The 16,798-nt window shown below is 44.3% G+C and overlaps 1 protein-coding gene across 1 annotated transcript; it reads right to left on the bottom strand.

Annotated features, from left to right (window-relative positions):
• Positions 1-4,666: 4,666 nt before the first annotated feature.
• Positions 4,667-16,798, bottom strand: LOC141786575 (uncharacterized). Its single transcript, XM_074665182.1, has 4 exons — positions 16,452-16,798; positions 14,964-15,333; positions 9,148-9,347; positions 4,667-6,935 (listed from the first exon to the last, which is right to left on the bottom strand). Exons 2-4 carry the CDS (start codon positions 15,319-15,321, stop codon positions 6,840-6,842), a joined length of 654 nt encoding a protein of 217 aa, XP_074521283.1. The 5' UTR covers positions 15,322-15,333; positions 16,452-16,798; the 3' UTR covers positions 4,667-6,839.

Here is a 16,798-nt window from a genome sequence, read left to right as displayed (position 1 = left end):
CACTCACACATGACGTCTTCATCAACAGATTTACTCCTTGGTTCATGCTTCAGCTGCTGCAGAGAGAGAGAGAGTGTGTGTGTGTGTGTGTGTTTCTTCAGTTCAGATGTAGACGAGTCTGTTCACACACCAGGTTCATCCTGAGTTCAGAGACAGAAAGAGAGGACGGGAAAAACACCATCACTGCAGACACCACAGCCAGCTACCTACACTGTGTGTGTGTGTGAGTGTGTGTGTGTGTGTGTGTGTGTGTGTGTGTGTGTGTGTGTGTGTGTGTGTGTGTGTGTGTGTGTGTGTGTGTGTGTGTGTGTGTGTGTGTGTGTGTGTGTGTGTGTGTGTGTGTGTGTGTGTTATAAGATGAATGAGAGGAGCTGCTGCTCTTTTTTCAGGGATTAACAAAGAGATTAATTACAGAACGTCCTCTGAGCTCGTCCTGCGTCTTTAATTAAACTTAAACCTTATCTACACACACACACACACACACACACACACACACACACACACACACACACACACACACACTCTTAAAGCTGACTGATGGGGTTAAACCTCAGCCTGCCCCCCGCTGTGTGGTCACTCTCTGTTTCCCCTCCTCTCAGCGGCACCGACCAAGTGTCTGCAGCGTCAGCCAATCACATGCCTGATTTATCTCCAGGAGCTCTGTGATTGGCTGATCCTGCTGAGGAGTTTAACTAAGGATATCTGGTCCCAATGCTGCCTGTTGACTCAGTAACAGACCAGATCTGTGTGTGTGTGTGTGTGTGTGTGTGTGTGTGTGTGTGTGTGTGTGTGTGTGTGTGTGTGTGTGTGTGTGTGTCATTATATAAGAGTAAGCAGGACTTGGATCTCAGTCGTTTTCATGAAGCAGGAGAACCTCTCTGTCCTTTACCTGTGAGGCTGTGATCAGCTGATAGCTGCTGCTCTGAGGATGAATAATAATAATAATAATAATAATAATAATAATAATAATAAGTTGTTGATAACTGATAATCAGCTCAGCTTCCCCTAAAATGTCCCTTAAAAAAGTGATGATATGTTCTGCTGTGTGAACATTTCATTGATAAAATCTGAGCTAGAATTCCTTCATCTTTTGTTCAGAATCAGCTCCTATCACAGGTAACTGGCTCCACCTCCTTCTCATTCATCCCCGCAGCGTCTCAGCGCTTTAACACAGTCGGACGCTGAGCGTCTTCTGACTTCAGCGGGGAAGCGTAGAGTGGGTTGTTCCACTGTGGAAACTGGACGGTCATTGGATAAACGCTGGGCTTTGTCCCGCCCATCGGACGCTCAGCGTCTCTGGGGGTCTATGAGGCAGTGGGCTGGCCTGGACGCTGGGCTTCTGCATGATGATTGGATGATCTGTCTGAGACCGAATCCCTTTGTGATTGACAGTGAAATGAGCCAGTCAGAGATCTTGAAGTATAACCCTCCACCAGAGCATCTTCTCAGTTTAACAGTCAGTTGTTCTGGACTGATCCAGAGGTTTTATCGATCCCCAGAGAGTTTACCTTTCTTAAAAACGACGAGCGTTGTGTTTAAAGATTCTCTCTCTTTTCACCAATAAGCAGCTCCAGCTCCAGCTGAGGAGCTTCTCCACCTGTCACTCACACTTACAGCCTGTCGTAGTCTCACCTAGCAGCTCCAGCTGATAACAAGCTGACACAGAGGGAAGAAACTACGTTTAAATAGATAAACTAATTTATGATGTAGGGCGGAAAAAATGAGCTTCCCTTCCTGGACTGACCAGGAGCCGCTGGAAGGAACATTTCCAGAAGGAGAAATAAAAAGTCGACTTTTGCATTTTGGGATTCTTGCTTCTGTAAATCTCAAAATTTAAAGTTTCATTCCCCATGAATAATGAGATATTAGTTGGTTTAAATATAAAGTTTCAGTTGGTCAGAGAACTCACAAATCTGCAGACAGCTGGAGCTGAAACTTTGTCTTTACTAAACTTTTCTGTTTTCCCAGAATCAGAGTGAACGATGGCGCTGACGTCACACGTTTACCTGTGAAGGTGGATCAGCTGGAGCTGGAACAGCTCTCTGAAAGCAACAAGACCTGGTCCTCACCCTGACCCTGACCTCTGGTCCTGACCTCAGACCTTTAGTCCTGGATGTTACATGAGGCTTTGACCTGGGGTGGACTCTCCAGATCCTGGTATGGCTGACACACACACACAGTGTCCTGGAGATGAAGACTAATCCTGTGAAGATAGCATGCTAACAGGACATTCTTCAGATTATTCAGATTATTCACTAACTACATCAGATTAATGAATTATGTGTGCTGGGGAAGCTGAGGGGACGGGTTCTGGGGACGTTCTGTGTTCAGCCCGAGACACGACCTGATCTGGGTCAGGTCCTCTGAGCCGTGTCAGGGTCAACACCAGGGTCACTTCAGGTCGTCACCAGGGTCACTCCAGGTCATCACCAGGGTCACTCCAGGTCATCACCAGAGTCACTCCAGGTCATCACCAGGGTCACTCCAGGTCATCACCAGGGTCACTTCAGGTCGTCCTCACACGCCATAACACGTCCTGGACTGTCCCCATCCAGACCGTGAACCAGACCGTCCACCGTCACTGTAAACACGCCTAGAGCATGTGTGTAAGTGTATTAGTGTGTGTCAGGGTTGTGTGTTATTGTGTGTGTGTGTGTGTGTGTGTGTGTGTGTGTGTGTGTGTGTGTGTGTGTCTGTCTGTGTGTGTGTGTCTGTCTGTGTGTGTGTGTGTGTGTGTGTGTGTGTGTGTGTGTGTGTGTCCAGCCTGTCACGCATGTCCAGAGCTGCTGGTTTAACACCCCTAACACACACACACACACACACACACACACACACACACACACACACACACACACACACACAGTTAGATAAACAACAGGCTCCAACATGTGTAAACATCTGCTCCAAAACAAACAGCTGTTCTGGTCTGTCCTGGTCTGTCCTGGTCTGTTCTGGTCTGTTCTGGTCTGTTCTGGTCTGTTCTGGTCTGTCCTGGTCTGTCCTGGTCTGTTCTGGTCTGTTCTGGTCTGTTCTGGTCTGTCCTGGTCTGTCCTGGTCTGTTCTGGTCTGTTCTGGTCTGTCCTGGTCTGTCCTGGTCTGTTCTGGTCTGTCCTGGTCTGTTCTGGTCTGTCCTGGTCTGTCCCTGTCCCCCTGTGGGCTGTAAACAGACCCTGATGACTCATCCTTGGATGGGGGTGTTATCAAACCAGACTCTCCTTCACCTGGAGTGCTCCTCCTCCTCCTCCTCCTCCTCCTCCTCCTCTGATCCTCTAACTCTGAACTCTAAATCACTAAATCAGCAACGGCTTCGTCCTCCTTCAGACCTGGATCAGGTTTACCCACAAACCAGGAGGTTTCCTGGACTCCTCAGGTCCGTGAGGATCATATCAAAGGTCCTGGACTTTATCAGAGATCTTTAAACGGTCTCACTTTGCAATATTTGCTCCTTCAAAATCCATGATTTAACCTGAGATTATCAGCCCCAGATTAATGACTTTAAATGATGAATCCCAGGATCAATGATCAATGATCACTGATCAACTACGGCACAGACTAAACACTAACGTGGTTCAGTTTGTCCTGATGGTGGAGCTGGAGACAGGGAAAGCACAGAAGTGAAGGAAACTAAACAGGAGGGAGACAGAGAATGAGCTAAACACAAGCTAAAGGCTAAATCATGACTTTAAACACAAGCTAAAGGCTAAAACACAAGCTAAAGGCTAAATCATGACTTTAAACACAAGCTAAAGGCTAAAACACAAGCTAAAGGCTAAAACATGAGCTAAAGGCTATGACATGAGCTAAAGGCTAAAACATGAGCTACAACTAAAGGCTAAAACACAAGTTAAAACATGAGCTAACGGCTAAAACATGAGCTACATCTAAAGGCTAAATCATGACTTTAAACACAAGCTAAAGGCTAAAACATGACTTAAAACACAAGCTAAAGGCTAAAACACAAGCTAAAGGCTAAAACATGAGCTAAAGGCTAAAACATGAGCTTAAGGCTAAAACATGAGCTTAAGGCTATGACATGAGCTAAAGGCTAAAACATGAGCTACAACTAAAGGCTAAAACACAAGTTAAAACATGAGCTAAAGGCTAAAACATGAGCTAAAGGCTAAAACATGAGCTACAACTAAAGGCTAAAACACAAGTTAAAACACAAGCTAAAGGCTAAAACATGAGCCAAAGATAAAACTGAAGACTTGAACACAGTGACGTGTGAATTCACACAAAGCAGATTTTGTGGAACAGGAAGTTGTTCAGGGAAACCAAAACTTAAACCCTACAACAGCCAGTACTTTAAGATTCAAACAAACCATTTCCAAACCAGATGTTTTTTATTTTGACTACAACAACAAATGGACAAAACGAGCAGAGCCAGACCAGGAGCCAGACCAGGAGCCAGACCAGGAGCCAACAGGTCTGAGGTTTTACAGCCCAACATGGACCAGGAGAGGATCATCATCACTTGTGTCGTTCAAAAATGAATATGAACTTTTTTTTTTTTTTCATTTTTCAAGGATGATCCTGCATCTGTTTTTGATATCTTAACAACGGACAATAATCCTTTTAATGCCAAGGAGACATGTTGTCAGAGGTAAAAAAACATTTTAACTGAAAGTCAGACAGAAAACAGGCGATCAGTGAGTTAATTCTCCTCATCTTTATTGTATAAAAACAAACCGTACAAAATTCATGTAAAAGTTTACAATAGAAAAAGTTGAAAACAGCAAAAACACGCTGCATGTGATGACACAGAGCCCTGAACAGGAAGTGAGCGTCTGCACATGCTCAGTGATCACCTACAGGTTGAATAATTTAAGTACTTACAGGTGAGTCAGACGTCACAGGTTTCTCAGACTGTCTACGTGTGATCGTCCAATCAGAGCCAAGTTCAGCCTGAAATTAAGATTTTTCTTCTTCTTCTTTGGAAATGATTGGTACCGTTTCTGTTTCTGTTTCTGTTTCTGTGTCTGTGTCTGTGTCTGTCAGGCTGAACAAAATCTCTGAGAGTGGCTGGGAGTTTGTGACGCTTAATTTTTTATATCTGTTTTGTGCTTTTGAGGGAGAGTTTCTGATTCTCAGGGTCACAGTTGATACATCACTTTCAGTCACTGAGTTTAACAGTTTGACCGCAGGAAAAACGTCTTAATGTCAGATTATTTTCATTCACTGACTGAATCTTCAGCTAAGAGCTGCTTTGAAATGATGGAGGCTGAAATGAAGCAGGCCGATGAGATGCTCGTACTCACTGTCATTACAGGCTTTGAACAGTAGGTGGCGCTATCTTTAAAAACAGAACTATGAATTGTTTTATTTAACATATTCAGAGATCAGGAAACGTCTTTCATCGATCGTGAACCAAACCTGTGAGGAGGTGAAGATCTGAACGGTGATGTACCAGCTCTGAGGAGAAACCTCTTTTTATTCAATCTCAGTTTTTTAACATTTAAACCTAAAATCAGCTCCATCCATGGCTGGGTCAGGAATGTACGGAAACAATAAATTAGACAAAGCAAAGAGAAGCTACAGAGAAGCTACCATCCAAATAAATTAGACTCTTAATGAGCAATTAAAACATTTTCTCAAGAACCAGGTTAAAAAGATCTGACAACCAAAGGGCTCGTTTCACAAACATCCTCAGATTCTCTGAACAATCACAGAGATCCAGATTATTCTCTTCAACTCAAATCATCTCAAATCCACTGGATTCAAATCAGGCTCAGAAACACACAGAGAGCGCCCCAACCAGCGCTGTGACATCACAAACCAGCGCTGTGACATCACAAACCAGCACTGTGACATCACAAACCAGCGCTGTGACATCACAAACCAGCACTGTGACATCACGCTGTGACATCACGCTGTGACATCACGCTGTGACATCACGCTGTGACCTGTGACGGGTCGTCTCCATTCCTCCGTCAAACCACGTCGTCAGAAATCATATTTACAACAAACCAAAGTATAAACACTGAACGCCGCGCCGGCTCCCAACACGACCGACGAGAGGATCCTTCCCACAGGATGCTAACAAAGCACTTAAGGAGCGTGTGTGTGTGTGTGTGTGTGTGTGTGTGTGTGTGTGTGTGTGTGTGTGTGTGTGTGTGTGTGTGTGTGTGTGTGTGTGTATCTATCTCTGAAGGTGTGTGTGCAGCTGATTGTCCCGGTCTCGGAGCAGAAAGGCACGCGCTGCGATGAGATGAAGCTTTCTGGGAGAGGTCGATTCTGTGCTTCGCTCCTCAGTGGATAAAACCCGACTTTTCCCTGACACGCTCAAAAACCAGCGTCCAGCTTCACAGTGTGACCATGTGTGTGTGGGGGGCGCAGGGAGCAAAGAAAGACACACACACACACACACACACACACACACACACACACACACACACATCAGACCAGAGCCAAACCACGACTGTCACCGGCGTCCAAATCAGCCAATCAGACGCTGGCAGGACAGGAAGTTTGCTCCAAAGAGGAAAGAAGAAAAACATGAAGAAGACAGAAAAATGAGAGGAAACACACACACACACACACACACACACACACACACACACACACACAGTAAAGCCACGCCCCCGACACATCAAAGAAAACAGAGACAGATTTTACAGAATATACAGAGAGTCAGTCGGGCTCAGTCCGATCCAGCAGACTGAGCGACACAGAGTCCAGTTTCCACAGGTAGCACCCTGATCCAGCAGACAGGTGACCCCCCAGACCCCGAGCTGCTGGTCTCCTCCTCCAGATTCTGTCTTCAAGTAAACGTCTGAGTCCAGGACATGAGAATCCTCTGAGTCTGACGGGTCCTGAAGGGAGCGCCGCTGACGGCTGGTCTACGTGAGTCTGTACAGAGTGCTGAGGGACTGTGTGATGAAGGTCAGGAGTCCTCTGAAGGTGTCTCCCCAGTCCTGCCAGTGGAGGACGCCGTGCTGGAAGAGGAAGAGAGGGGGGAGAGGCGTTAGAGGAAGACTGACAAAGGCTTAAACTGCAGTTCCTCAAATGACCACTGGAGGTCTGCTCCAAAGAGAGTGAATTCCTTTAGATGCTCAGGTTCAAACATCAGAAATAAAACGGATGAAACATTTTCTGTCATTCGCTTCGTACGACTTCAAAAAATTTCAGATTTTTTTTTAATCTATTAGATTTATTATTATTCAAATAATAATATTTTTCTATTTATTATTTTTTTTTTAATTTAAACATGATTATTTATTTATTTATTATTTTTTTTATAATTTTAATATTATTGTTTTTTATTCATAATTTTTTTATAATTTAAATAGGATTTTTTGATTTATTATTATTATTTTTTTATAATTTTAATTTTATTGTTTTGTATTCATTTTTTCATTTAATATAATATTGTCTTTTGATTGATTGATTTTTTATAATTTAAATAGTATTGTTTTTTTTATTTATTAAATTTTTCATTTTACAAATATTCTTGTTTATTATTATTTTTTTCAGTTTTTCAGTTTTCAATTTTTTTTTGAAATTTTGCATATTTTTCACATTCCAATTTCATTGATTTTTTTTTTTTTTTTCCGCAATTTTCCTTTTTTTCTGTCTGCATGTGTTTAAGCCCTTGAGGTCTGGGATGACAGTGCCCTCTCGGCTGATTCAGATCAGTGAGTCCGTCCTCTCGGGGTGCGTTCCCTTTCTTTAACAGAGTCACTTTGTCTCAGAGAACTTGAACTCTGAAAAAGCCGAAATGCAAAACCTGAGGTTTCTAAATGCCAGAGCAGAGGGGGAGGTCACGAGTAGAGCCTGATTAAACATGTTAATTATTCTGTTTCTGACCTTTTCGAGGAGAGCCCACATGATTAAAATGTGCATTTATTGACAGACTGACCCACAAACAGACTTGATCACATGACCAGGAGCCCAGTCAGAGCTGGTGCTGTCAGCGCCATGAGGAACACGGCGCTGGTTTTTATCCAACAGGTCTTTGATGATCAGGGTCTGGGTCATGTGACCTCAGTTTATCAGACGCTGACACCACGCAGCGCCACAGACAGGACAGGCTCAGACTGCACGACAGGGTAAACAAGTGTGTGTGTGTGTGTGTGTGTGTGTGTGTGTGTGTGTGTGTGTGTGTGTGTGTGTGTGTGTGTGTGTGTGTGTGTGTGTGTGTGTGTGAGCCGCCTGAGCCTCGTTTCATTCACTGTTTGTTCAGAAAGACTCTGACTGATTTCTGCCCCGCTGAGCTGTAAACAACAACACACACATTTCCCCTCCAGAATAAAGTCTGTCTGTGTTTCCCTCACACACACACACACACACACACACACACACACACACACACACACACACACACACAGCTGACAGGCAGACAGGGAAGGAGACAGTTCAGTTCAGTGAGGGCAGCAACCTCTGAAACCTGCTACACACGTCTGAAAACAGACTGTTACACCCTCATAGAGAGAGTGTGTGTGTGTGTGTGTGTGTGTGTGTGTGTGTGTGTGTGTGTGTGTGTGTGTGTGTGAGAGTACAATCCATGTCTGAGTCAGAGCTGAGAGTGGGTGACGTCATCTTTGTTTGTGTGCATAAGGTGGGAGGGAGGAGAGAGCAAAGGGGAGGCGTGTGTGTGTGTGTGTGTGTGTGTGTGTGTGTGTGTGTGTGTGTGTGTGTGTGTGTGTGTGTGTGTGTGTGTGTGTGTGTGCAGTGGGGGGGCAGGGAGCTGCTGCCAGCTCCTCACGCGATGCAGCGATGTGGTGATGGAGGGAGGGGCCAGACAGAGACATGAGGAGACGAGGACAGAGGAAATAAGGAGCAGTGTGAATAAATCAGGTCGTCTGTGTGTGTTTACAGATTATTCTGATTTTCAGATTAAAGAGTCGGCGCTGTCACAGGAAACACTCTGCTCTGATAGAGTCAGACATTAAACCTGGTTAGAGGGAAACACTGAGGGAGGAAAGTGACGAGAGGAAGAAGAAGAAGAAGTTAGGAAAGTGAATCAGGGAGAGGAAAAGAGTCACAGCATTGATTCACACACACACACACACACACACACACACACACACACACACAGTGGGTCAGACTGTCAAAAATTGACAAAAACATTTATAAAATTAAAGAATAATTTCACTAGCAGCCAATCAATCAGCTTTAAACCAACATCTTAGCCCCGCCCCCTCTTACCGCTCTGCGTAGGACCGTGGCGTTGTACTCGTCCCCGATCGTCCTCAGCTGGTGAGCCACTCTCCTCACCATCAGCTCCTGCGCCTCCTCCTCCTCCTGCTGCTCCCTGTCGTCCATCAAACGCTGCTCGTTCTGGGGCAGCAGGTCGGGCAGAGGTCCCAGCCGCCAGGAGGCGTCCACCTGCTCCTCGCCGTCCAAGTCTGCGGGAACAGGAGACAGCAGATTCAGAGACAAGAGGAAAAAAGATCATCCAGGTTCCTCTCTGACTCCTGGTCCTCTGACCTCCTCTGACCTCCTCTGACCTCCTCTCTGTGGAGGAGGAGCGTTACCAGGAGCCTCTCTGAAGCTTCATGCTACACATGCTAACACACAGCCTGCAGTTTCTGAGTCCAGAGCTCAGAAACTGCAGCGAGGGTTGAGCTGAGTCGAGGTCAGAGGTCAAACTGAGTCCACAGGTTACTGAGGCTGAAGTCTGCAGGATCCAAACTGAGAAACACGGACTGTGTAACGGGTTTTATATCCCCCGTCAGAGAGGCGTTTTTAAGACAACCCTTCCTCTGTTAGCCGGTCGCTAACTGGCTGTTTCTAAAAGTATCTGTGTTTGATGTCTAAGGGTCAGCCCTCATGGTGTCCCCACCGTCAGCTCTGAGCTCTGAGCGACGACACAAACACAGAGTTCAGACCTTCACACGCTGAGTCAGCACGCCACAAACCAGGAGTTCCTCAAAGACGGCGAACAAGGAGGAAGTGATATGAGGCATTCCCAGGTCACTGCTGACCAAACATTTCTCGCTGATAGCTGCTCCTGCTAACCACAGCTCTGAGTTATCTCTGAACCTCCACCATTCACCGTCAGGACATCAGTAAAGTCCCTGTGAGGAGTTTCTACATCCTGATCCACACGTTAACATGAGATTATCAGTTAGCTAAAGGTTTAAACACGAGCTAAATGCTTAAACCCAGGCTAATCTGTTTCCGTTAGCTTACCCCAGGTTACGTTAGCTCTGCTTGGTGAGGTTGGAGTTGGTAGATGAGCTCTGGTAGGACAGAACCAGGATTCACTAACGTTACACGTTACAGACACGTCTCAGAGCACCGGGCTGTGAGGAGAGAGAAATATAGCAGCTGCTAAGCTACGCTACAAACTGACAAAGTTAGCTTGTTGAACAAAGAAAAGTAGAGCTAAATAGAAGATCTGATCTTTATTCATTTCCAAAACAAACACACACCTTGTTTAGAGTCACGTCTTCACTACAGTGTGTGTGAAACTCCAGGCCAAAAGGTGGCGCTGTAGTCAACTTCAACCAAGGTTATAACAGTTAACTAAAACGAAAACTAAAACTTAAAAAAACTTTGCAGTGAACTCAAACTGAACAATGATGGTGAACAGCACCATCACAGCGACGTACTGGGACGTTCTTGTTTCCTGCACTGACTGGCTGTGCTCTGTGCTGAGACCAAACGTAGAGGAGCAACGAATCAGAGCATCTGTGATAGTTTAATTTAACCTGAGTCTGACTTTAATGTTACAGAGTCCAAGTTTCTCATTATTAAAGCTCATATTATATTTATTTAATATAATTTATGTTTATATTTTTTTAATTAAGTTTATATTATTTTCTTGTGTGTAAGGCAGCAGCCAACAGTTCAGTATCAGCATTAACTGAACAGTGAGCTCTATGTTGAACTGGAAAATAAACAGTATGAGAAAATATTTACTCTGACCTTTTTGAATCCTGCACCTGGTTAATAAGGTATGAAAAACTAAAAATAAACTAAAACTAAATTTGAACTAAAATAAAACTAAAATAATACTAAAATAAAACTTAAATAAAAGTAAAATAATACTAAAATAAAACTTAAATAACAGTAAAAAAAAATAAAATAAAACTAAAATAAAATAAAACTAAAATAAAACTAAAATAAAACTAAACTAAAATAAAACTAAAATAAAACTAAACTAAAATAAAACTAAAATAAAACTATACTAAAATAAAACTTAAATAAAACTAAAATAAAACTAAATTAAAACTACAATAAAACTAAACTGAAACTAAACTTAAACTAAGCCTTGTTGCAAAAATCAAACCCAAATAAAAACCAGAATGCCTGCTCTAAAACTAATTAATACTAAACTATGATGACATATCTTAAACTATTTTAACCTTGACTTTAACCTGACCCTCCTCACTGCCTCTGTAATATAACAGATCTGTATTTGAACAGAACCAGAACCACAGACAGATACGAGTGACTCGGTGCAGTGATCTCCTGTTTCCTGTCAGACCTCAGTTTGATCTGATTCACAACCTCAGCTTCTTCATTTACTGCCTGTTTTTCTCTCTCTCACACACACACACACACACACACACACACACACACACACACACACACACACACACACACACACACACACACACACACACACACACACACACACACACACACACACACGTCTGAGGATCCTGATGGAGGTTTATTTCTCTCACAAACACAAACACTGAGCTCAGGAGTCTGGTGCAGTGACTTATTTTGCTCCTCATGGAACTTGGAGAATAATCTCTTAATCTGCTTAATAAGTCTGGTATGGAGAGGTGCACTGAGTGTGTGTGTGTGTTTGTTTAGGTATGACGGTCTGTAAACACACACACACACACACACACACACATGGAGGTAGCTCTCCTTTGGTTTCTGCAGAGAGATGAAGACGCCTGAACTCGCTCTGATCGATGAACTAAAGACTGATGAAGGCTGATGAGCTGGAAACCGTGTCAGGCTGATTAAACTTCATTAAAACTTCTTCATTAGCTTCGTTTGATATTCATGTTCCTGGGTTTGGGTGTTTTTAACCCACTCAGCTTTTATTTCTCTGCCTGTGTGTGAAAAGTGTTTGTAACTCTTTCCAAACTGAAGAGGACGACCGTGAACGCCTCAGCGCTCCCTGGATGGAGTGACCTTCCTCTGACGCGCCTCCATCAGTGACCTCCACCTCTTTCTCTGAGCGCCACGGAAACAGGCAGCATCTGCTTCACTGTGAGGATTAAAACTGATCCTCTGACAGGTGACCAGACGGAGAAAGACGAGAGAAAGACGGAGAGATGGAGAGGGGGAAAGAGAGAGCGGGAGGAAAAACAAACCCTGGCCTGTTGCCAAGGTAACTCTCCAGCAGCACTCCTGGAGACGTCTGCGCCTGATTGGCTGACAGGGAAGACAGCTGAGCTGCCATAGGGTGGATGGAAGGAGAGAGGCGGGGCTTGAGGGTAAATCTGTCTTTCTTATAGGCTGAAGGGCTGACGAGGTGACGGAGAGGCTCCCTGACCAGTGACATGAGGAGCAGGAGGGATGGAGGTGGAGGAGAGAGCAGGTGGAGGGTGGAGGCTTTAAAAACCAAAACAAAGTGAGGAAGATGAAGATGAAGAGCAACACAACAACACAACAACCACACTAATAACTGAGGGAGTGAACAAACGACCGACTCATGAACAGATCAATAACCTCACCAAACTCACACTCAGCGACCAACCAATCACATCTCAGCGCTGTTCACTGATTGGTTGATTGATTTGGAGGTGACCAATGAGAAATCAACAGAGTCACTCATCAAATCATGAACATTAAAGGCTGAATATCAGCTCGTGTTTGGACATGAACAGGAAATGAGAGCAGCAGATCATCCTGATGAAGATGTGAACAGGTGAAACACGGCTCAGACACTCACGTCTAACGAGCTAATTAGCTCACAACACCTCTAATTGACTTACATGAATTGCTGAATTGATTAGGAGGATTATCAGTCTGACAGGTCAATTAGCAGGTGAGGGGGGGGCTAACCAGCTGATTGATTTACTGACTGATAAGCTCGATCTACCCCAGCTCACTGCGTCACTGAATGAATGGATTATAATTAACCCAACGAGACGTCTGCAGCTTTAATTAACGGCTCAATCAAAGCTCGACTTTCTGAGCAGCTGATTGGCTCTCTGCCCGAGCTGCTCGCTGCACGAGGAGGAAACACTGCAGGTTTTTTTTTTCCTCCCTCTTCTGCAAACAGAGCGCCGGGACATGTCTGAACATGCCCGAGACGCACAGCTGACCTACAGCTGAGAGGAGGAGCAGGAGGAGGAGGAGGAGGAGGAGGAGGAGGACTGTCTGTTTGCATTGTTACAACTCTGTCACAACACGGCCGCTCTGCTCCACATGTAAACCTGCTCTTCCTGTTTCCTGCTCAGACACAAGTTTCCCTTTTCACGCCGTAAACTTTTCCTCCAGGGCGCCAAAGTTTTGACTCTGACTCAGCTCAGAGAGATGCTGCAACGCCAGATCAAACAAACTGTGGAGTAATGACTGAATCAGTCACAGTCGATTTCAGAGCAACGAAGAAATAAAAACATCAGCAACAGGGTTTCCTTCCTATCAATCCCTCCTATGACCTAAACATCCATCCTTGCGTCCTTCTTTCCTGAGTCCTCATAAACAAACACTCAGACTTGGATTCCTGTCTGAGGAAGAAACCAGTCTGAGCAGTTTTACGGTTTGACAGCTGTAACACACCTCTTCATCATCATCCTCCTCCACCCCTCCTCCACACACACCACCTCCCTGTCGTGGACACACAGCCTGAGGACACACACGAGCCGTCCTCTCCTGCTAACCCAGGGGTCTGCAACCTGTGGCTCTTTGACTCTTTTGCAGTGGCTCCTTGTAGCTTTAAAAAATATTATTAAAATGAAGAATTTTTATTTTCCTTAACTCTTGACAGGCTGGCCTAATTAACATGCTTGATATTTTGCAAAACATGAGTAAACCAATTAATTGATGAGCTGCGTAATGTGATCTACAAGTTATCAAATTCATTTTTTGTTTTAAAAAATAAGAAAATTTTGCAATTTATATATAAATTTTTTATTAATTTATTTTATTTTTTTTTTTGGGGGGGGGTTGTTTAAATTTCATTATTTTTTATTTTTGCATTTTTTTTCAGAATTAAAATTTCTTTTGAAAATGTTGGCAAGTTTTTACAATTTCAAAATATTTTAAGATTCTTACATTGAGTGATTGTTGTTTAATTCTTGCAAACTTTTGAATTTTCTTTATTTACTTTTTGCTAATTTTTGGAAATTTAAAGTTTTTAGGGAAACTTTGCAAGTTGTTAAATATTATTATTATTATCATTATTATTATCAAATAGTTACATTTCCGAAATTTGGTTACTTCAAAAGTTTTTAAAATTTTTACAAATTTTTGCAAAATTATGAAACTTCAAAATTTCTTGACATTTTTGCAAATTTATTAAAAATTTCACTTATTAGAAAAGCTTCTTGATTGGGTGATTATTTCCTAGATTTTAACTTTGTTTGGAATTTTATAGACTTTATAATCTTTATACTTAAGTTAAAGTAGATTCTGTGGCTCCTGAATGACTTTAATCCAGGTGAGCTGAGGGAAAATGGCTCCTATGAAAGTAAAGGTTGCAGACCTCTGTGCTAACCGCTGCTAACTGCTAACTCTGGTGTGTATCTATGGGTGGAGGTCTGAAAAACAAGCTGTGGTGCTGAGTCCTGTCTGAGGATCCATGAGGACCGTCCTGCAGACCTGGACCTGCTCTGTCCGGACTCGTCCTGGCAGGATGAAGGATCACTGGTTTGCTCTGATCAGTATCTCAGTCTTAGCTCCGCCCACTTCCCCTGTCAGTCTCATCAAACGCAAACTTCAAGCTTCAAATCATCACTCTCACTTTTTAACACGTCTTCATTTTTAAGGACGGGAATAGAAAAGGAAACAGGAAAAAGGAAAAAGGATTAATTTGATCATCCTACCTGATTGCTCTCCTGAGAAGGCACAGGGTGCACAGCCCGTCTCCTCCTTCCGATTGCACGGAGGTGAAGGTGAAGGAGGAGGTGTGGGTGATGGGGATAACGCAGGAAACTGCTGGTGGGTCTGGGGCTCTCCCTGGCCCTCTGGGTGGGGGTAAGGCAGGGGGTAAGGCAGGTAGAGAGCCTGCAGAGGGTGCAAGTGGTGCGGCTGCAAGGCACCGCTCCCCCCAGAGCTGACGCTGGTGGTGGTGGTGGTGAGCAGGCCGGGCCAGCTCTGAAAGGGGCGAGGCAGCTCCATGCGGCACGAGTTTCCTCCTCCTCCAGTTTCTCCAACGTTCTCGATGGTCTCTGCTCGGGCCATCTCTCTAACAGCCTGGAAGAAACACGAGGTCAGAAACACGAGGTCAGAAACATGAGGTCAGAAACACGAGGTCAGAAACATGAGGTCAGAAACACAAAGAAAGATTCATTTATCATCATTTAGCTGTAAACCTCAGATTTTCTCACCACATGGAGGGATTAACACAAAAAATTAGCAGTAACAACAGTTACTAACACTGACACAAACCAACAGAGAAAATAAAAATCTGATCACTAATATCAACTTTCACAGTTAAAAAGTAAGAAAACAGTATTTCGTGAAATCCACTGATCTAATTTTAGCTCCATTGTTTTTATTCCTCCTCCCTCTGTTTGACCCACCGACCTATATTCACCGACCGCCGCCAGGGGGCGTCGGCTGCTCCCCTACAGGAGCACGAGACCCGTGTTTGTAAACAAATCCGTGCCGCGAAGAGCACGAGGAAGAGACGGAGAGGAGAGCGTGCGTAGAACGGGCCACGCGAGCCCGAACACGCGCCGTTCACCACGAGAAGCGGGAAATAATCCACATTATCTCAGATTCAGCGGAAATCAGCGAAAACCATCAGATTAACAGCGATATTTAAACTGTTTGACCACATGAAACACACTTTTTAAAGCGGAGACAGACGATTTCAGAGAGACTGTTACTAAATAATGATGAAAAACACGGAGAGGAGAAATAATTTCATCCTCTCTGGGCGAAAACTCCAGATTTTGACGTGTTTTTCTCGATGTATCAGACTCCTGGAGAAACTTTCTGACAGTCCTGCTCCGTCACACAGACACGACCCACAGCTGCTCCTCCACTGGAGCCAAAACATCTGTTTAACCAGAGTTTTTAGTGAATTAATCTCAGTCTAACTTTGAGCTGACATGTCAGGACATGCCGCAAACAAAATATGTTAAAAAAAAAAAATCTATTTTTTAAATCATATTAGGATATTTTTTTTCTTTTGTGCACCTGCTCCAAAAGTTAAACAGACTCTGTGAAAGTATTTTCTGGAAGAAGCCGCTAACTGACAGGCTGTCCCCTGACTGACAGACAGACGGATGGTCCGGGCTGTCACAGCTGCCTCTGACCGCAGCAACTGAGGAAAAGCTCCGGTGGAGTCAGGGACAAACACCCACTTGTTGTTGAATGTGACGCTCCGTGGTGAGGCTGTCTGCGGCTCAGAAACAGGCGGTAACAGGTGGACATCAGACGGGCTGCAGAGGGCCAGAAGGAGCGGCTAAAGCGACCACCGGCGAAGAACCACAACACGGCGTCAGGGGAGACTCGTTAATCCATTTCAGGTCTCACAGTCCGGATTGTCTCAGAGGAAGTTGGTCATGGCTCTGATCAGGAGTTAACCCATCAAAACATCAGTGTCGGAGCGGGGTGAGCGGATAAAGACGGAGCTGTGGCTCTCTGTGCTCCTCCCTGAAGGTTTGTGCTCGGTCTGAGCCGCGGCTTCTTCTGCCGCTCGGTCACTACG

The sequence above is a fragment of the Halichoeres trimaculatus genome, unplaced genomic scaffold (assembly GCF_033239565.1).
Source record: "Halichoeres trimaculatus isolate MK-OKI-2021-1 unplaced genomic scaffold, fHalTri1.1 fHalTri1_scaffold_227, whole genome shotgun sequence".
Lineage (NCBI taxonomy): Eukaryota > Metazoa > Chordata > Actinopteri > Labriformes > Labridae > Halichoeres > Halichoeres trimaculatus.
The sequence above is the reverse complement of the archived record's forward strand: the minus strand, read 5'-3'. Positions and strand labels throughout refer to the sequence as shown.